The sequence below is a fragment of the Lissotriton helveticus genome, chromosome 5_1 (assembly GCF_964261635.1).
Source record: "Lissotriton helveticus chromosome 5_1, aLisHel1.1, whole genome shotgun sequence".
NCBI classification, from domain to species: domain Eukaryota; kingdom Metazoa; phylum Chordata; class Amphibia; order Caudata; family Salamandridae; genus Lissotriton; species Lissotriton helveticus.
Genome location: NC_136065.1, coordinates 1,799,886,605 through 1,799,908,320, shown reverse-complemented (window position 1 = coordinate 1,799,908,320; position 21,716 = coordinate 1,799,886,605). Strand labels below are relative to the sequence as shown.

The 21,716-nt window shown below is 41.9% G+C and overlaps 1 protein-coding gene across 2 annotated transcripts in view; it reads right to left on the bottom strand.

Annotated features, from left to right (window-relative positions):
* The window catches only part of MAP3K14 (mitogen-activated protein kinase kinase kinase 14), a 114,948-nt gene that overhangs the window by 45,483 nt on the left and 47,749 nt on the right, over window positions 1–21,716 (bottom strand). For both annotated transcript variants that reach the window (XR_013594973.1, XM_078645113.1), the window contains exons 4-11: window positions 19,707–19,920; window positions 18,951–19,589; window positions 17,813–17,950; window positions 15,102–15,231; window positions 11,759–11,890; window positions 10,159–10,263; window positions 8,789–8,952; window positions 6,227–6,377 (exon numbers count right to left, since the gene is read on the bottom strand). Coding sequence is in view for 1 of the 2 variants with exons in the window: in XM_078645113.1 (XP_078501239.1) it covers window positions 6,227–6,377; window positions 8,789–8,952; window positions 10,159–10,263; window positions 11,759–11,890; window positions 15,102–15,231; window positions 17,813–17,950; window positions 18,951–19,589; window positions 19,707–19,920 (1,673 nt within the window). In the remaining variant the exon portion in view is untranslated. The remainder of the gene's footprint in view (window positions 1–6,226; window positions 6,378–8,788; window positions 8,953–10,158; window positions 10,264–11,758; window positions 11,891–15,101; window positions 15,232–17,812; window positions 17,951–18,950; window positions 19,590–19,706; window positions 19,921–21,716) is intronic.

Genomic DNA, 21,716 nt, shown 5'->3' with positions numbered 1-21,716 from the left:
CACCCCCTGCGAAAATCACCACAACCCAAATATGGCTCAATCACCTAACAGCACTCAATGTCAGACCCACCATCGTGGACTCTGCGAAATCCTTAGGTATCACACTTGACGCAAAGCTCAATATGCAACAGCACATTAGCAAAGCAACGAAAGGAGATAACTTCCAAATCAACACTCTGAGGAAACTCAAACCCTTCCTTCCGGCCAAAGATTTCCTAACTACTGTACAAGCCCTAGTCATCCCCCGCATAGACTATGGAATTGTGGCCCTCAGCGGACTCCCTCTAGCAACAACCGCACCCCTAAGAGCCTCCTTGAATGCTGCCGCGAGACTCATTTCCGGCTCAAGGAAACACTCTCACATAACCCCTGAATTGAAATCCCTGAAATGGCTTCCCTTTGAATCCAGAATACAGCTGAAAATTGCTGTTATGACACATTCAGCCATACACCACAAGGCACCCAACTACCTCACTCAAAAGTTGTCTATAACAGGAGGCTCGAGATCCAATAGAAGTACAAAAACGCTGCTCCTGAAACCTCGCAGATTCCGTAAGGAAAAAACATACAAACGCTCCTTCTCAGGAATGGCACCCAGGATCTGGAATGCACTCCCTCCTGAAACGAGGCTTATCGCCTCCACTGCACTCTTCAAGAAAGAAGTGAAAGCCATCCTTATGGCCAAGTTCACCTGATCCTTACTGTTGTTGTTCAGAGACTTTGCACCGTTTCGGTAACGTTGGATACTTACTGGTCCAATAACTTTATATTCATGACCTCCTGACCTCCTTCGCAGTTGGATCAAAGACTCTGCACCGTCTTATAGTATTGTCTATTTTGAGTGTTTATTGGTACCTTCTGATCTCTATTGTAGTTGGATCAGAATCTTTGCACCGCCTTATTTTATTGTTTATTTGAGTGTTTACTGTTATCTCATGATCTCTATTGTAGCTAGATCAGACTCTGCACCGTCTTATATTATTGTCTATTTGAGTGTTTACTGTTATCTCATGATCTCTATTGTAGCTAGATCAAAGACTCTGCACCCCCTTTATTTTACTGTCTATCTGAGTGCCTATTGGTATCTTATCAGCACATGACTGTTATCCTATTATGCCACGTTTACTATACTGTACCCAACTATTATGTCTAGGCACCCGCCTGTTGCCCACTCCCCCCCTGTGAAGCGCTCTGATATCTGTAAAGATCTTGTTCGCGCTATATAAAACTTTGAAATATATATATATATATATATATATATATATATATATATATATATATATATATATATATATATATATATATATATATATATATGAGAGGGGTTGGCCTGACGGCTAAGGCGCTCGACCTCGGAATCTGGGTTCGAGTCTCGGTAACGACGCCAAAAAAAAACCCCAGTGATTCTGGGCAAATCACTTAATCTCCCCGTGCCTAAAAAAAATGAAAGTGTGTCCTCATGTAACGTAACTGGTGCTATGTAAGGCGCTCTGATAACTGATTCGGTTCGGTTCTAGTTCGCGCTATATAAAACTCCGGGAAAAAAAAAATCTTACTCCACTTTTTGTTTATAAGAAGAACCTCTCAACTCAGTTAACACTTATTGTCTTATCCACACTCACATAAATACATTTGCATTCCCTAGATGCCAACTTAACTATCAAAATGTACCTCTCCCAAGTCCTCATCCACCCTGCTGCTGCCAATATAGCTTTTTGCAGTTCACGCCTCTCTGAAGAAAGATGCCGAGGTCATGAACACTATACATGAGTATGTCATATTAGTAAAATGTGCACCTCCAGGAACACACTCCTGGACTTGTGGATGATTAGAATAGGACTGCACCTGCTGAATGAGACCTGAGAAGAGCAGACTGGACTTGCTTTCCCTCTTGTGCCCAGGACAAAGACTCCATGGGCACAACGAGCTACAAGAGGCTTTTTCCTGCGACTGTCCAGTGTAATAGTGAAAACAGACCTGTATTGGCCTACCCTGATGGTCTCTGCCTATCACCCTGTGAGTCTCTAAGCGACTCCCCGGAGGTCCAGGGGGGCTCTTTGGAGTGTACTGCATTGGTGGACTGGGACTTCAAGGACTTAAGTCAGAAGGTAAAATCTTTGACCAGGACAAAGCTAGTTAGTGCACCTGATCCATGCTCCATCGCGGTTAATATAAAAAAATTGTAGAGAGTGACAAGTTAAGAGGAGTTAGGCAGCTGCCGAAGGACACATCTGGCTGAGAAAATGGCACTTACGGAAAAAAGTGCTATAGAAATATTTAAGAAATTGGAGGTTTTGTAGCTCGGTGTTTCAAAGGAATACTTTTCACTCTCTCATAACTACTTACCCGATCATTTACCTAGTCCAACGCTGTATAGAATAGCAACAATTAAGCACTCTTGGCAATTTGCGATAGTTAGCTTACATCTTCAGAGTTAAAGGATGAGCATTTTTGCCATCATCAGCATGGCACCCTACTTTTAGTTGCCCTTTGATGGGAAACATCTATTTGGGCCTGAGGTTGAGGAGTTGCTGGAGAAACTAAAGAAAGGCACCGAGACTACTTCATGACTGTGCTCTACCTCAAAGATGCTTACTTCAACATACCGATTCATTCGGCACTTCGGTGCTACATCCGGTTTGTAATAAGTGGTCAAAATTACCGGTTCAAAGCATTCTCCTTCGGGGTCACTACCACAACTCAAGTTTTCACCAAATGCCTTACAGTAGTCAAAATGCATCACCGAAGATAAAGCATCCATTTATTTGCATAGTTGAACAATTGTCTGATAAAGTGTGCAACGCAATAGCAGTACAGTGCACATACTCAAGCCACATTAGACCTCCTCCACTACGCTGTTACCCATTTCCAGCCCCTTATTTATTTATTTATTCATTCAAAGTTTTATATAGCGCGAACAAGATCTTTACAGATATCAGAGCGCTTCACAAAGACAGGGGTAGGGGCAACAAGACTGAACAGAAATAATGGGAGCAGTATAATAGTCAATAACATAATAGGAAAACAATAGTGTACAGAAAACATACCAATATACAATCAGGTAACAAGTAATATAAGACGGCGCAAAGTCATTGATCCCGTTACAATAGAGTTCAGGTAAACTTTGGATGTAGGGATGGCTTATACCAAATTCTAAGGATAGAGAGAGCAAGGGGTGGGGGCATCAGGAGGGTGATTCAGCAAACTAAAGTGTATTATATAGTGGTCGGTAGTAGGAAAGTAGCATAATAGTGTCACAAAAAATTAAAAAAATATATATATATAGTGCCAAGAATCTGTCAGGAGGTCAAAATACCAAACGATGCAGAGTCTCTTATCCAACACCTATAAAGTTCAGGTGAACTTGGCCATAAGGATGGTTTTCACCTCTTTCTTGAAGAATGCAGTGGAGGTAATTCAACCCTGTTTGGGAGCCATCCTCAAATCGGAGGTCAGCAAAGCCTATCCCAGTCCAGCAAGAGTCCAGTCCTTCCGTGCGTTGCTTTCTCTTTCAGCCAAATCAACAGGTCACAGTCCGGGCAATAATGTGCCCACATAAACATGATGACCAGCTGCATCGCCATAGTACCCCACGCAAGATTGAACATGTACCTGATGCAGTAATGCTGATCACATCAGTGGTTTCAGGTGGAGAGTCAGTGGGAAGATCTAGTGATGATCAGCTGCTGCATGAATCACTCTACAGTAGTGGAACACCAACAACTTGCTGCAAAGGCTGCCTTTTCACGACCCAGTTCCGCAGATGACAAGGGACTCATCTCTCATTGGTGGGGGCACACCTACAAAATCGGACTGTCCAGGATCAATATGATCCCAGTCAGAGAGGTCTCCACATCAAATATCTGAAGTTGTTAATTGTCCATCTAGCCCTTCCTTCCCTACATAGTGGGCAAGATAGTCCTCGTTAGGGCGCTCTACATGACAGCCATGTATTAACTACAGAAGCAGGAAGGCACTTGATCTCAACACTCTCTGCTAGCTCAGTCCATCTGGAGCAGGGCGCACCATCACAGGATCCATCTGCTGGCGGAATACCTCCCAGGAGTGGACTATTTTGCCGACTTCCTCAGCAGGATGTGGCAACAAACCTATGAGTGGGAACTCCACCCGGGATTCCTCTTCCGGTACTTCCAGCGCTGGGGGTTTCCGATGTGCACCTCGTTGCCAGAGCAGAAAACGCAAAATGTACGAACTTTGTATCTATATTCCAACAATCCAAGAGCAATGCACAGTGGAGGAACTGGTGAGGGAAATTTGCTTACTGTTTTCCACCTCTCCCCCTCATTCAGTTTGCAGTTCAGAAACTGCAGCAAACCGCTCACCAGGGCCAGACAACCCTAGTTTACGACTCTCTTCAACCTCTCAGTGGTTCTGCATGAGAGGATCTCAAACAAACCGGACCTTCTCATATAGAACCATGGAGTAATCAGGCACCCAGAAGTCTCAATCTTGCGATCTGACTCCTGAAGCCTTAGAGTTTAACTTAATCTTCCTCCTGAATGTATGAACATTCTTCAGGAAACACGTAGACCCACGACTCATGCCTGGTATGCTGCCAAAGGGAAAAGGTGCGTCTGCTACGGTCTTTTAAACCAGATTGACCCCTAGCAGTCACTGTTCAAAATACTGTTTGTAACCGACTACATCTATAAACACGTGGCCTAGCCTTCACCTTCATTTGGCTACACTTGGCTGCGGTGGATGCTTTTCTCCAAAATTGACAAATTGCCTCCCGCTTCAGGATTCCAGTCATTAGAGCTTTTATGGAAGGACTCAAAAGAGTCATTACTCCCCAGGTGCCTCCAGTCCTGTGTGGAATCTGAACATCGTTCTCACCAGACTTGTGGATTCCCCGCGTTTGAGCCCCTTCAGTCATGTCCCCTACAGTTTCTCTTTTGAAAGGTAGCTTTCCTAGTGGACATCACAACACTAAGGCGTGTTAATGAACTCCAGGCCTTGGAAGAACCTTTATTCGAGGTTCATAGATTGGGTGGTTCTTCACATCAACCCTATATTCCTTACTAAGGTGATCTTTCCTTTCCTACTTAACCAGTCTATAGAACTCCCAGTTCTTTTCCCACAACCTGACTCAGCTGCAGAAAGGACATCAAACAAGCCTTATTTACTATGTGAACAGAACAAAGTCCTTTTGAAAAACCAAACAATTGTTTTTTTGCATTTTCTGAACCCCATAAAGGGAAGGCCTTATGGAAATCAGGCATAGCAAGGTGGTTAGTTAAATGCATCCAAACCTGTTATGCAAAAGAGTTGTGCCTACTCCTCTTACAGCCCACTCTACCAGAAAGAAAGGAACCAACATGGCCTTCCTTGGCAACATCCCAATAGTGGACATTTGTAAAGCAGCTACTTGGTCTACACCACACACTTTCACTGAGCACTACTGTGCATGGTTATCTTTCTATGCATCTTTCCTGTGTCGCTTTGCTCCAGCTTCATCCTCACCCACTTTGCGGAAAACAATCCAACAATGGAGTCTACGACTATTTACATTGCAAGCAAGAGGTTCTTTGTGACTCTAGAAGAATTCTTTGTACAAAAACAACTTGCATACATCTGGACCCAACACTAGATGTCAGAGGTATACACAGCATGTGAATCTACAGCACGACAATTCATGAACAGATGCTTACATGGTAACATTTTCCTTTTTGTTTCTGATTTAGGACTAGCTGCTCATCTTCCCTTCTCCCTTACAACTGCACCACCAGATACATATCCCTGGCAAAGGTCTACAAATAGATGGTATACTTCCACATTTTTTTAATTACCAAAGTAAGTGGATGGGGAGGTAGGGAGATGAGGGGAAGCTCTGCAAATATACAACCCCAGTAACACAATCGGTTTCCTTTCATGCAAAAAGAACTTCTCTTCTTGGCGATTATACCTACAAGTTCAGTAAGGCAAGGACTGCTGGTCGCTCTGCATTCTAATAGGAATGGTCGTAATCTTGGTCATAAGGAAAGTCCCCAGCTTACTTACTTGAAAGAGGTGAATACAATATCAAACATTCTTTAAACAGTTTCAACACATATTTCTTAATGTACATACTTGTTCTCTCACCATGACCCTGATTTAAGGAAATCACTGGGTGATGAAACTAGCATTGCGGACTACTGTGGGTTATAGGAGATTTGTATCCACTTTACACACACACACAAGGTATGGCAGGACCTTACATCCTTACCTTTTTGTAGAGCCAAGTTAACCTTCTCCATCAGTTCAGCCGCTGATGCCCTTTTCACTGGATCCTTAATTAGTCCTTCTCGAATGGCCTCAGCTGTAATGGGGTTACAGCAGGGTGGGATTTCCCTCACAGGAGGCGGATCCCTGGCAATCTGTTTAAAAAAATCAATTATGAAGGTGAGGCAACAGATACTGTCCCAAATAAGCTCCTCTCAAGAAATGTGATCTCGACAACAATTTAATGCAACTCATATTTAATCAGTGTCAGCATTACATCTAGCTAGTTGCATTGATACACTGGTAAACTATTAAATAACAGGCTGATGTCTCTAATACACAAGCTCGTGTGGTTTATTCCACTTTCCTTTATAATTTTTTGAAAAACTGTTAGATGCATGTGCATCATGTCATCACAAAGGACAGCTCAAAAGTATAACAGTTTTTTAACATATTAGGGAGTGTGTCACAAATACATAAACATCGAAGGTGTTTCACAAATACATGAAAAGTGTATGCATATTTTAACAATCAAATTTAAAGACATAGGACACCAGTCCTTAAGTAAAATAAATGGTTACGCGTGGGCGGAGAATAAACAAAGTAAACAAGAACTAAATGTCTGTGGTCTCCTGCAAGTGTGCGCAGCTCTGGGACTTAAAGTTTTAAGTGTCAAAAGGAGAGCAGTATTTTTATGGGTTCTCTCCCTGGGCCCACTGCAAATATATTATCCCATCTATGTAACGAAGATTGTGAGAACAGGTTTCAACACCGACTAAGAATAGAATTGGCAATAATAAAACCACTAATCGTCAAAAAGATACAGGGAAACTGCTACGCCTTCGACCTCTTACCAAATCCTTCAAGGAGGAGTACAGCCTAACGGAGATACCACCATGTCCAGGTCTTGGTGAAAACCCCATAGTGGTCACGGGTTTGTAAACGCGTTGGCCTCGGCATCTGGGATAAGTTATTTGCCCAGGGACAGAACCCATAAAAATACTGCTCTCCTAATGGAAACGGAAGCAAAACGTACTATGGAAGACTTACATACAAGGAGCAGGAGTAATCATGATGGAACTAGGCATTTAATGGGGAGTTTAGCAACAAAGAATTTACGAAATGGCTGAATTGTCTTAGTATTGTACAGCTGCAACTACAAGAAGCCAAATGCATTATTTTTAAGGGAAGGGTAAACAACAAATGAATGCCTATGTTGAGATAAAAAGAAGATGTGTTATTAAGAAGAAAAATATGCTGAGGGACAAAACAGGGAATTAGGATGCAGGAAGAAATAAAATGTTTGTTTTTGAACCCTTTAAATGGAGAATGTATCCATCCTTCAAAGGCAACCATACACACACAAACATGGAAAGAGTTGGTAAACCTTGGGGAAGAAAAGTAACTTTGGTGTCATCTGCATGGAAACCTGCATTAAACGCAAATCAGGGATATTAAACTACAGTCGTAGATAGTACAGATCGCAAAACGTAAAGCACCAGTCTCAAAACCTTACAGTATACCATCCTGGAACCCATAAATTCTGCGTCCTAGTCCTAATTTCCAGCACTGGAATAAATTCAAACCTTGTATACCATACCTTAGACCAGATCGTTATTACATATGCTATCACAGGACTAGTACCCAAACAAAGCTATGACCCACTCTTCTCTTGAGAGCACTATCAGTTATCCTAGCACCTGGCTCGAGAAGCTGCTCCGATAATGCACACAAATCCAGTCCTACAGCACAACCCTGCTATTCCCACACTAGGACAACTACAACAAGTGGTACATTATGGATCGCTTTGCAATACACTCAACTATCCTAACTTACACAGTAGCCACACTATACACTTGAACACTATGCCGCAATTAACTTTCATATCACAGTTAATAAATGATGTAATAAACATTTTTATTTGAACAATATCTCTGTACATTTAAATGTATATTGAGAAGTTACACATATTTCTGTCTTGGGCTGTGTAATAGCCAAACTGAAAAACTGCTACAATTAAAAGTCATGAAAAACACAGGATACGTATACTTCATGAAATATACAGAGTCCAAACAAAGGTTTTTCATTAGAAATTCGGTTATAGCTTTGTTCTGTTATATAGGCTGTAGTCTGTCATCGCTATTGTGTGCTTTACCTGTTGTATACTATCCTATTTACGACGATGCCCTATAAAGCTAAGCGAGACAACTTTCAAGGCTATAGAATTCAAATGATGCATAGTTCCATTAATACTACTCACTCTCTCAGCACCATTTCCCACCTTCTCGGTGCCAAATCCTTGTAAAATCCCCCCTCGCCCGCTCCCTCCCCCCAGAACGCAGTGGTATGCATATCTGTACCTGCTATTTCAGGCTATTCCCTGAAAAACTGATCTGTGAGTAGTGCTCAAACAGAAAGAAATCAATCATCAGATGGGCCAGATTAAATAAAAGCTGAGTTGGGCCTGGACCAAACTTCTTACCACTGCACGCTTTTGTCAGTCAGTGCAAGTGAGGTTCGACACTGCTTCAGTTAGTGCGGAGATGGATTGGTGCGCAACACTCACCTTGAGACAGAAAGGATGGGAATGATAACGAGTCCAAGGGTGGCACCCATTCAGCATGTGCAGCATCATGCAACAGCTGCTCCAAATGTCCACCTTTGAGTTGCACTGCTTCCCCATTACTATTTCTGGTGCCATATGCGTTTCGGTGCCAGGAGTGTAGTCCCCTGGAAGAAAAAAAGCACACGTAATTTATTGTAGAGTATATCCTATCTTTGGCTCCAGTACACTGCTATGCCCCAGGACGAAAAGGTTGACTTAGTGCTTTAAGACATGGCTTAGAAACCAAAATAGGGGGTCTCAAATCTTATGGAGAGGAGGAAATAGCGAAAGATTCTGTAAGGCGATGACATGAATTAACATCTATATGTTGAGACAAAAGCACTGAAAGATTTTTTGATGATATACAACTACTGAGCTAGTGATTTATGAAGAAATTACCACAATGAGTACATCATATTATAAGATTCCAAAGAATGGAACACACAGAAAAATGAATTGCTTTCATTGCAAGATCCAATTTGCAGTTCAATAACTCCATCTCCCACAGAATATGATCAAATTATCATTGGCTTATGCCTCCTCATTGTTCATTTAGCTGTTCCATTCTCTCATCAGTAGCTTACCGTTTTCATCTTACTATACAATTGATTACCCCTGGTTACTATCTCAACCGAAATGTCTTTCCAGCATGAACTCCTTTTTATGTGAACTGCTAGTCTGTATCTCATACAGTCACAACCTCATCTTTTACATCTAATTTTAAAGCAGACTGCTCATAGTGTCCATCTCATGCTAAAATCGTAAGCTCATTATGCCCAACTCATTCCAGAAGCTCCTATTTCTATATTATTCTTGCACTGCTGTCTTACTGTTTGGCTCTCATCATCCAAATAAGTTTTCATCGTATCATGCATGTGCTAAATGGTTGTTTCCTGCTCATCATACAATCAATAACTCGTAATTCCAGTGCATTATTTTAACTGTTTCCACCCCTTCATGTATACATTGGGTAATTCTTTCCATTTTATCTTAGAATAGTTTGCACAATGCTGCTATTTTGTACATCTTGTTTCCATCTGATCATACAATCACTGCCTAGCAATACCACAAGAAATATAGATCTGCAAAAGGAAGATACTAGAAACTTACACCAGCCATTTTCTTAAGAAAGTAACAGACTCGAACTATAAAGCAAAACCATAGCAGTGTTACAGTGTAGGCCAAAAACTGACTGAGTTAGTGAATAATATAGGTTGGTAATACTGTTACAATGAAGGCGTGCCAGTATATGAAATAAATGCAGACTTGATATACACAATTGGTAAGTGGATGAGATGTGAATAAAATCATTTGTCTCTAGAAATGTATACCTGTCACCAAAGATTTTCCCAAGTTGTCTGGAGAAAGATGAGCAGAGTGGCCGAAGTCACAAAGAAATGCCCGATTCCCATCCCCAGAGAGCAGGATGTTGTCCGCTGTGAACAAAACAGAGAAGAGGTCACGGCTCCTGCTGCCAAACAGACCTTTTTGCTCACTGCTACTCCAGTTTTCAACAGCACAAGGAGAGACCCTTTCCCAGTAGACAGGAGAACATGACCCAGGGCACTCTCCATTTCTAGGTAGTATTTGAAACAAAACATAGGCAAATAAGCAGAGAAAGTACGAGTGAGCGGGAAGTATCCACAGCACAAACAGTTGCAATAATAGGAAGACACTCGGTAATATCTAGCATGGACACTTCCTCTTTCAGTTTTAGTAAGGAAAAGAAAAAAATGTTCTTAGGTCATATAACCCATCCACAAAGTAATAGTAAATACAACAAATAATTTTTATTATACACAGCAGCAGTGGCAGCTTTGGGGGTGAGGGGTCACATAAGGGCCATTTTAAACGCTGTAATTCTTTGGTATTTACATATATTTTTTAATTGTGCTTCGTATTATTTCATCAAACGAGTTGTGAATTTCTAGAGGTCTTACAACACAGTTGATGAAAGGATCCAAGTAGAGCTCCTCTGCTATCATTTAGCCTAGTCGCTTCTCTTACGTTCACCAGCTTCATTTTAGCACGCCAATATTAGCCCCTCTTTGGAGTCTCATTTAATTCTTACTTTTAACTACTCAACTTAAATAGCTAGGAGCAAGTACAGCAAAGAAGACAGGTTGTGGATGGTGCCAGTCATGGGTGTGGTGGCGGGACAGTGAAGCAGAAACCATTAACAAGAAGCTATGTTGTTCTTGAATAATAGAGTGAAAAGAGAAAACTGCGATTGATTGTGAATTCCAAAACACTCCTGTTTAGGTTGACTCCCAGTCTGTTTTAGAGGCCAAGAAGTAAGTAGTGGGTAACAGCGGGGGAAAAGAAGACTGCAAGCCAAGTACTGGAAGATGCAGGTAGTAGAGAAGGAGGCTAGCAGTTTGATTTTAAGTTGTGTCATAACTGAAAACTGTCTGGTTTCTGAAGAAGTGGAACAGACCTTTGGAATATCCTGTATCATAGCATCCCTATGGCAGAAGGCATTTCCTTGGCATATTGTCCTCAGTATTTAGTACTTCCTCTAGATAGGAGTATTAGGTTTTCACCAAATTCTGCAGACTGTATGGTTGATGCAGTTAAGTGGACAGAGTTAAACTAGTCGCAAATGATCCTACTTGTAAGTGGGTGCGTCAAGAGTGTGACTAAAGCACCAGGAGGTGGTAGCAGGTAGACTACCCAAGAAGCAGGGTCTGGTTGCACTGGTATGAAAGGCAATACCAATCTATCCCGAGCCTGTTCTTGTAGGTCGAGAGACAGACTTTAAGTGGACTAGACTGGGGCTAACATGGCAGCCACCTGGAAAATAACAATGAGCGATGTCTGGGGATGTTGATTTCACAGAAAAACAAAAGGACATTTTCCATCAGATGTCAAACTGTTTGGGATGCTTCCTTTAGCTAAATACTGCTTAGTCCTCTTCTGTTTGCACTGTACCTTTCACATCTCCATGGAGAATATTGCGAGCATGGAGGTGTTCCAGTCCCGCCAGCACCTGGCTCATATAATGCAGGGCCAGGTCTTCGGGTAGGTAGCCTCTCTGCTGAATCAGCTGACCCACCGACCCACCTAAAATGAAAGCATGAAAAGTCAGAAGATTAAACATACACTTGTAAACCATTGATGGATCAACAGAATCCATCCAAACAGAATTAAAGTAGGACGAACTTGTTTGTGAAATGTCCTCTTGTTGTTGGCCACTGTTCATGGCTCTTATTCAGTGTAATGTATGAGACAGGGTCATTTACCATCACTTTGTTTACTGTACTGTAGCGGTCTTTATTCAATTGGGTGGAAACGTAAAATCAAATAACCCGGCAGATTTAAGATTACCAAAGCTGTAGCTAGTTAGGAAGTTAATTTCTCCTGTCTACAGATTGTGTGGAGACGGTTCTTTATGGTGAATTCCCACTCTGTAAACCAAGAGGAGGGAGTGTGGCTCAGCTCTTTTAACTGAGGATGTATGGAACAGCTCTAGTTCAGGAAGCTCAATCTCCAGAGGTGCTTGCTCCACAGACCAGACTGTAAACTGCATGATCCGCTGGAAATTACGATTCAAAAAGGGGGGGTGGTGATAGACAGAGTATCTGAATTAAGCAGAACACTCCTACCCAGTCAAAAGATCAGGGCTTGATCCATCACCGTTTTTTAGCTCACTGCACCATCCCAGTTCAGAACCTGGCTACATGCAAATTAGTCTGACCCTGGCCCAGTGCATCATGGGATCAGGGCAGACCAAACTACCAAGCCAATTCTTTACTGGAAAGGAAACAAGCTTCCGGGGACCGGTTTCTGGCATTACAGCCGTCTTCGGCCCGGCTTGCTTGAATCCTGATGGTGCAGTGAGCAAGGGACTCACATCTGAGCATACCCTTCCACACTTGTGGTGGCCAAAACGTTTGAAAAAGGGGGGGTGGTGATGGACAGAGTATCTGAATTAAGCAGAACACTCCTACCCAGTCAAAAGATCAGGGCTTGATCCATCACCGTTTTTTAGCTCACTGCACCATCCCAGTTCAGAACCTGGCTACATGCAAATTAGTCTGACCCTGGCCCAGTGCATCATGGGAACATGGCAGACCAAACTACCAAGCCAATTCTTGCCAGGGACAGACTAATTTGCATGTAGCCAGGTTCTGAACTGGGATGGTGCAGTGAGCTAAAAAACGGTGATGGATCAAGCCCTGATCTTTTGACTGGGTATGAGTGTTCTGTTTAATTCAGATGCTCTGTCCATCACCACCCCCTTTTCTGAATCGTTTTGGCCACTATAGGAGTGGAAGGGTATGCTCAGACATGAGTCCCTTGCTCACTGCACCATCAGGATTCAAGCAAGCCGGGCCGAAGATGGCTGCAATGCCAGAAACAGGTCCCCGGAAGCTTGTTTCCTTTCCAGTAAAGAATTGGCTTGGTAGTTTGGTCTGCCCTGTTCCCATGATGCACTGGGCCAGGGACAGACTAATTTGCATGTAGCCAGGTTCTGAACTGGGATGGTGCAGTGATCTAAAAAAACGGTGATGGATCAAGCCCTGATCTTTTGACTGGGTATGAGTGTTCTGTTTAATTCAGATGCTCTGTCCATCATCACCCCCTTTTCTGAATCGTTTTGGCCACTATAGGAGTGGAAGGGTATGCTCAGACATGAGTCCCTTGCTCACTGCACCATCAGGATTCAAGCAAGCCGGGCCGAAGACGGCTGCAATGCCAGAAACCGGTCCCCGGAAGCTTGTTTCCTTTCCAGTAAAGAATTGGCTTGGTAGTTTGGTCTGCCCTGTTCCCATGATGCACTGGGCCAGGGACAGACTAATTTGCATGTAGCCAGGTTCTGAACTGGGATGGTGCAGTGAGCTAAAAAACGGTGATGGATCAAGCCCTGATCTTTTGACTGGGTATGAGTGTTCTGTTTTTATTTAGATGCTCTGTCCATCACCACCCCCTTTTCTGAATCGTTTTGGCCACTATAGGAGTGGAAGGGTATGCTCAGACATGAGTCCCTTGCTCACCGCACCATCAGGATTCAAGCAAGCCGGTCCGAAGACGGCTGCAATGCCAGAAACCGGTCCCCGGAAGCTTGTTTCCTTTCCAGTAAAGAAGTGGCTTGGTAGTTTGGTCTGCCCTGTTCCCATGATGCACTGGGCCAGGGACAGACTAATTTGCATGTAGCCAGGTTCTGAACTGGGATGGTGCAGTGAGCTAAAAAACGGTGATGGATCAAGCCCTGATCTTTGGACTGGGTATGAGTGTTCTGTTTAATTCAGATGCTCTGTCCATCACCACCCCCTTTTCTGAATCGTTTTGGCCACTATAGGAGTGGAAGGGTATGCTCAGACATGAGTCCCTTGCTCACTGCACCATCAGGATTCAAGCAAGCCGGGCCGAAGACGGCTGCAATGCCAGAAACCGGTCCCCGGAAGCTTGTTTCCTTTCCAGTAAAGAATTGGCTTGGTAGTTTGTCTGCCCTGTTCCCATGATGCACTGGGCCAGGGACAGACTAATTTGCATGTAGCCAGGTTCTGAACTGGGATGGTGCAGTGAGCTAAAAAACGGTGATGGATCAAGCCCTGATCTTTTGACTGGGTATGAGTGTTCTGTTTAATTCAGATGCTCTGTCCATCATCACCCCCTTTTCTGAACCGCTGGAAATTACGGCGTGCCTGGTACAAATACTTAACGCTCTATGCTCTGCCACACAAAGGAGGATCATATTTGCCAGAAGGTGACAATTATCTTCCTTTAATCTACTTATGTTGTTCCAACAAGGAGGTACAAAACCTAAACCAGAGCTCTAAAAAGTGCAGTATCAACTCAACGGCTAGTAACACCGTATGGAAAAAAACAAATGATGTTACGGAGGGTTTTGAAGATAAAAACAATCTGATCATGAGCATGGATTTCCTGTTACAATGACTGGACAATTACCAATGACTGGACATTTACCAATAAAACATCACTATTTAATATTAAAATATAATTCCAATTATTTAAAAATGACCTTAAAAATGTGTAAAACAATCGTAGCTGAAGCCTAGTCTCTCAATGTGTGGCAACTAGAACGGCCCATTTCTATAAGTGGGAGCAGAAAGATTGTAATCACACCTTTTTACTCCTATCCAAAATACTTTTTTTTTTTTTTAGCAAAACCAGGTCAGCTGGCCCTCATGTTTTTCCTCTCCTCTGCAACGCTCACACTAGTGTTCCCGGAGTGTTGCTAGGTTAGCCACACCCTAGGATTTTGTGCTTACAGGAGTCTCACATCTAGTATAATCTAGGCTTCACTTGCCTTCGAATAGCTTCATGAAAATGGTGATCCAGTGACCTTCCTTCACGGCTCCATACACTGGGACCACCTGAGGCACTGTCAATCCTGTACATGTCGTCAACTCCTCTGCACGAAAACGACTGACATGAATCTAAAAGGGAAAGAAAAGGTAATCATATAGTGAGTGGCTTGTTTCAACAGGTCTCCAAAAACATTAAAATAGCAAAGAGTTTCAACAAAAACAGTAGAGTGCAAGCCAGTGCTACACAGAGCAACAGCGCTTCAAGGACTCTGAAATAAAGATATAATATTGGAATAAAGTGAAGTGTGAGGCCTCTGCATTGAGTGTAATTATGTCAAGCAAGGTCTTCAGCATGGAATGTTGAAGATATTTTCCATTCTTAAAATAACCTCTAGTGAGATGGAGTATACTATTTTTAACTTTTGAGTCTGAAGGTCAACTTATTTTAGGCATTCATGAAGATCTGCATTCTGTAGGCCAAGAATCATGTCCTGAAAGCTGGTTGGTTTTGTTGCTTTCGGAGATAACTGAACCATAATTTCTTCGAGGTGATTTGCGGTGAGGGGTGTATTCAGAACCGAGATGACGTGGGCATAAAGGAAAAAGGGTTCTGTAGGAACGGTAATCCTGAATACAGATATTTGCAACAGTCCAAGCTGACCGATCCCTCATATACTATCAACATCTTTCTGTGTGCCAGACTTAATTGATTGAAATTATTTTTCGTTTCAAGTCCAAACCTAGGGTGTTAAGGTACCCTGCTGCCAGAGATAAATGCCCCTACAAAGAGTGTGGACATGAAAAACTATCCAGAATGTGAAACTGAAGACCTCACTAGTGATGCGTTCTAAATGCCACTCTTGAGTAAGTAGCCTTCTAGTTGACAATTTCATACTCTTCTTTCACCATAATAGTTGAATACACTCCAAGCTAAATTACAAAAGACATTAGTGATGTGCAATGTTACTCTTTTGGTGGACATTCCACATAATAAACAGAAAGAAGTAATTAAGAACATGGAACCCTAGGGTTCACCCAACTAATATACACAACCATGCAAAATGTTGATCAGATGTTAAACCTAGTATTTGCCTAGGTCCCTGGCCACACAAACGTGTTCATCTAAGCAAACAATTAACAAACTACTCCCGAAACACGTTGTCAATTAAGTTTGGCAGCACTCAAAACTACTTAAAATACAATGTATCAGCCTCCTAAAACCTCTCCAAGAAACTAATAGCAGAGCCCTTTTTTGAGAAAGAAAACTTAAATCAGCCGACAAGACCGGCATCAAATAGCTTGGATAGATCTAGCTAATATGAAAACTCAAAAACCACTATGAAAATTCAATGTAAAGCTATTCGGCAGGGTATCAATTTGAACAGCAGCTCAAAATCACAGGATGCCTGTGCCTTAATGTCACAAAGAAAGAAAGTGTTGTAATTGAGAGTTCCTTGAAATTCTCATACTCAGGAAAATTGAAACTTCAATACACATAAAGGCACTCTTTTTACCTCACCAGACCACAGCAAATATACCAACAATCAACTAACTAATGATGCAGAGATGCCACCCGTCATCAGATATGAGCCACTGAATCAAAATCACTAACCGTTTGGATTACTGCAATATACATGGTGGCCCCCAAAAAATAAACTGACAAGTTTTGGTCAACTCAAGATGCTGTGCACAGTCTTCAAGCATTCAGGTGTAGGGACCAGTATACTTTCAGGAGTCTGATGCACACTAAATCCCTAGCTGGAGTCTAAGGCTAGAAAAAGGAAAGCGAATCTCTCACATGTGATGAAACTAAAAGAAGCACCATGGCTGAGTGATCAGAATAATAGCTCCACACCTCTAGAATGTCTGAACCCCTCACTTATAACAACAAACCCAGAGTGTTAGCCTTCAAAACAGACCCAAAGATGAGTCTCCTCGAATAGGCTTTCATATCACACCATACTTCAACGATAATTCCGCCTCCAATGCCCTTTACTTGAGAACTTGTGTCGGTCAACTCAAGGAGCAAAAGGCTCCTTGCAGGATCCCAATATTAATGACTAATGATCACTGCACATACACCTATGTAGGGGTTGTGGTATGTAATGTATTAGTCTTGCTTTCCTTTCTGTGTCTCATAAGTTACACTACTTAGTAGCAGAATACTATAAAATTAGTAAACCCGGCAAAACTTTTGTAAAAAGACTAATCTGGATAGTCCTGAAGCCCTCGATCTTATTCTCATAGTGTACTCTAGACCCAACATGTCTTAGGAGTACTGCTCTAGTAATGTATTCAGTCAAATGGACTCCATGGCAAAAAAGGAAAGAGATACACTCTAGTTTATTGTTGTTAAAGAGGATTCCATTAATTTTATTCCATGGCGGTCATTCGGAGAGATGTTAACTCTTCATGACGCATCAATGAGTTTTTTCTTATCTTCTGCACGTGTCTTTTTCATTTTGTGGACTGTACAATGGTTATTATAATGTAACCTCGCAATACAAAATAAAGTGTACCCTCTAGTTCATCCTTTATATATGCTCAATTTTAGTTCTAGGCTGCGAGCCATCAAAGGGACAGCTTCTCTTTTCATAGCATGCCTTTGCCTGGCACTAACATCAGGAAGGGATACATACAGCAGTTAGATTAGATTATATTTTACAGCACAGACATACGCCCCCTGCCATGGTGGACAGTACAGACATACCTTTTTAGCAGCACACTGGAATCCTGTGGTTGTGTCCTTCACTTTGTACACCTCACCAAAGGAACCAGATCCTAAGTTCTCTGGAAACTTGGACCACTGTGCTTCTTCTCTGTATTCATAATCTACGGGCTGTAGCTTCTATGAATAGATAAAGCAACATGAAGGGGGGAAAAAACGTCACAACCGAGGTCAACAGAAGCTTTTTGGAAATAAAACGTTCCTTTTCCTGCAAGCTTTCCCATCTTAGTCCTTTACACCCCCGCCCCTGGTATTCAGCATCCCCCAGCGCCAAGAAACCGCTTGGTAGACGTGCGCTTTATATATTCTTTTAAATTCAATTAAAATTCAAATATGAGCAAACAAAGTCATGCGAGAGGAAAAACAATCAAGTGCAGAAAACAAGGCCTATTATAAACACAAATGTATCATTATTTATTATATTTCGCCCCAGTAACAATTCAGCAATCATACTCATGTGCTCATTGTGTTGAGGAAAAACCTGGAGCTAAATATCCTTAGAGCCTTCTAGCCACTAAAAGGCAATCGTGCAAAGAAGCACAGTGAGCATGCAGTTATACACACAGTGTCCTTTGGAAAACAAGCCGCTGGTGATGCCAGAGAAATTTACTTTTATTAATGAGATGATAAAAAAACAAACCTTGGCCGCACGCCACTTAAGAGGAGTACAAGCGATTATGTCAGAAGTCTAAATGCAGAACCAAAACTGATTCGAGAAAAAAAAATCACGCAGCTGCAGCACTGCATTATTGTTCTTCCAAAATGGACAGCTTGCCATTTCACATAGCAAAACATTCTCACAAACTAACGACTGTTAGACCATAACAATTAGTAATGGATTAGTACAGTGAACACTTCAGTGAAGTTATCTGGAAAATTACATTCTTTACGATTTGAAGGGTTATTACGTTATTTATGTTCAATTGCCATCATGCGAGGAGGCATTCATGCGCATATTTAAGCTTTTCATATGAGCGTCTGCAGTCATTTTAAAGACTCCTGCATAGACCCTACACTTGAGAAATGAAGTGTCACTTGATGCAAATGAAGGGTGTCTTCTTTCTGTAGCATCCAGCAATAACACCCTACCAGTGGAATGACCACTGGGTGGTATTCTTACCTCTGAAAGGAGGACGCCTTCGTTCACGCTATCATCCCGACGATACCCACACGAACGATGCTCGCTCTCACTCCAGGTCTTGGCCAGGCCTGTCAGGTTGTGAAGTTCCCCGAGACTCACACTTCCTTTCAAGGCATCCACTGTGCATTCTTCCACAGAAAGGTTGTCGGAAATAGCGTGAACAGATGAATCGCCATATTTCAGAACACTGTGCTCTAGTTTATGGTCAGATAGGTGATACTCCTCAATGGAGTACGTTGGGTCATCCAGGAATAACTTCAAGGATGCTTCACTTTGGGATTGATTATGCAAGAAGTATTGAAGTGGAGAAACTTTTGGATTTACGAATGAAGAGTGCTGCAAGGTACAGGGTTCGGGATGCGTGGTCTCGGGCTGAGGAAGAACATCTCCACGATGGTGAAGCTTCCCTACAGCACCAACGTGGTAAAAGTACTGATTCGGGCTTATCAACTTGTGAAGCTCTTTAATTCTTTTCTCTGGAACGGTGGGCAGTTGATCTGTTTGTAGGATTTTTCCATCTTTTGCAGAATTAAACTGGATAACAGAAGGCTCTTTCAGAGACCCAGTCAGCCATAAGGTTCTGCTGTCGTAAAATGTGCTGTTCCAGGGTTCATCTTCCTGCAAGCACAGAAGAAAAAACAACAGTAACACTTTAGATCACACTGAATACTTATAATCACATAGTGAACAAAAGACGACCTTTCGCTTCTAAGGCCTAATGAAGTTACTTCTTACCTGGACTGGTATCGGGGGACAGCTTTCCTGCTCAGGAGTTTTGGCCAGTCGGGTTGCAGGCTGCTCACCCACTTGCAGACGCACCTTTGATGCTTTTTTGCGCCGCTTCTTCTTGGCTTTGTTATGGCTCCTGGATTTCCAGGCAGCAGGTGCCATTTTTCCCTCCGTTGCATTTGCCACATTGTTGGGGATATGCTCAAAATTTTCCAACAAGCTATATGTGTAGAACGGAAAATGTGCCAGAGACTTAGAAAACACTGAGTGAGGATTGTTACTGTCTGTCAGTGGTATACAGGGTGGTTCATATTAATAAACAGAATGCTGCCTACACGTTTACATGCTAAGGGGCTCCAGTAAATTAAGCTATCCATACATCTGTAAGCAGTAGAAAAGCCAGTTTCACCAGCTTATCTGTTAAGAGTTCACACACTGAAAATGCATATTCACCTACCGGAAAAAATCAATTCCACAGATATTAGTAACCCTTCGTTAACTGCCCATCTTGTCAGATCGCCTGCATAGTTGTACACTGCTAAAAAATAACACTAGCAAACCTAAATTCAATAAATCTCAACGAACTAGTCTCAGAATAATCCCACAAACGGTGAAACCTTCATTGAGGAGACAACATGGTGGGCAACTATCTGGATCATCGGCCTGCTGCAGTGCAATCCTGTTTATGATAATGCTGAAGTAAGACAATTTTCATTAATGAAAATGTTTTTGAGCCTGTATGAAACGCAATTTTCTTTTCAAGTAGTGTAATTCTTGTTCAAGATAATTTCTAGGTAATGCTCACAGTGTATTTCTCATTAATGACAAGACAGTCGATGTGCCCGCCTGCAATGCAGTTCACCTGATCACCAATACCCTATTACCACTTTTTCTCGTGAATGAAGACTTAACTTACTGTTGAAAATAATTAAATGAATTCTTGAATTATACATTATCGGCCTTCTAGTCTGCAGTAGAGTTCTGCTTCCAACAGTATTACTTATTTAAATCCGGCTGTCTAAAGGGGAAATAAAATATGAATTTAATTTCTGAATAGAACTGTGCTAAGCCATCTATGCAGAACCACTCGCTTAAAGACAAGTAAACTCGGTCGATAGCCAAAGATTTAGCTGATAAGCAGTTTTAAGACGCTGACACAGGGCCACTTTTAATAATTAAAATAAGAAGTCAAACTTCTGAACTATTCCAAGCCGGGTAAATGTCAAGGCAAATAGTGCAGAGGAAACTCTGTGGAAGGCTTACTCTGTTCTTTATTTAACTTCCAATTAATGGATTTTCTTATCTCAGTTCCTCAATTTAGATTTTACAACTCTGGTCACTCTTTCTTCCCCATTTGAGTTCTCTTTGTTCCTCTATTTACATTATCATTGTTCCACCATTTAGTTTGTCTTTTCCTGTTTTTATTTTCTCTTCCCCCATGAACTTTTCTACGTGCATTCTTTGATGCTCTAGCCTGCTCTCTATGTTTTTCTGTGGTGTTGGGGTCCCACGTCTTGCTCTTCCTTGCATCTTACACCATTTCTCAATTCCATAAATGTTAATGTTTTTTTCTAGACCTCCCTCCTTACAGATCTTCACTCCTCTTGCTCTGTTACAGATTCATGGCTATTTATCACTTTTGTATTTTAGGACATTGTTAGCCCTACATCGCCTTTCACAGCTGTGCCAATCCCATAGCTCTGTTCGTGAACGCATTTCATGGCTTTTTGTGCAATCCTTTCGAGGTTGGTACTTTGCATTAGTTGATATACATTGTATTGTTTCACTTAATTAAATTGTTACAATGGAAAACAAGTGGAGATGTTCCAACACTTAATTAATTCAGTTATGGTCGGTATCTATTCAACAAATAATAAATACCACTTGAATGAAATAGATTTCAAATGTTACATTTGACGCTAAAATAAGTAAAACAGTACAAATAGTGTCAATGCCTTGAATTAGTTACAATCCCTGATTAGGCGATGATTTCGAGTTTTTTCATTGAAGTGTGTG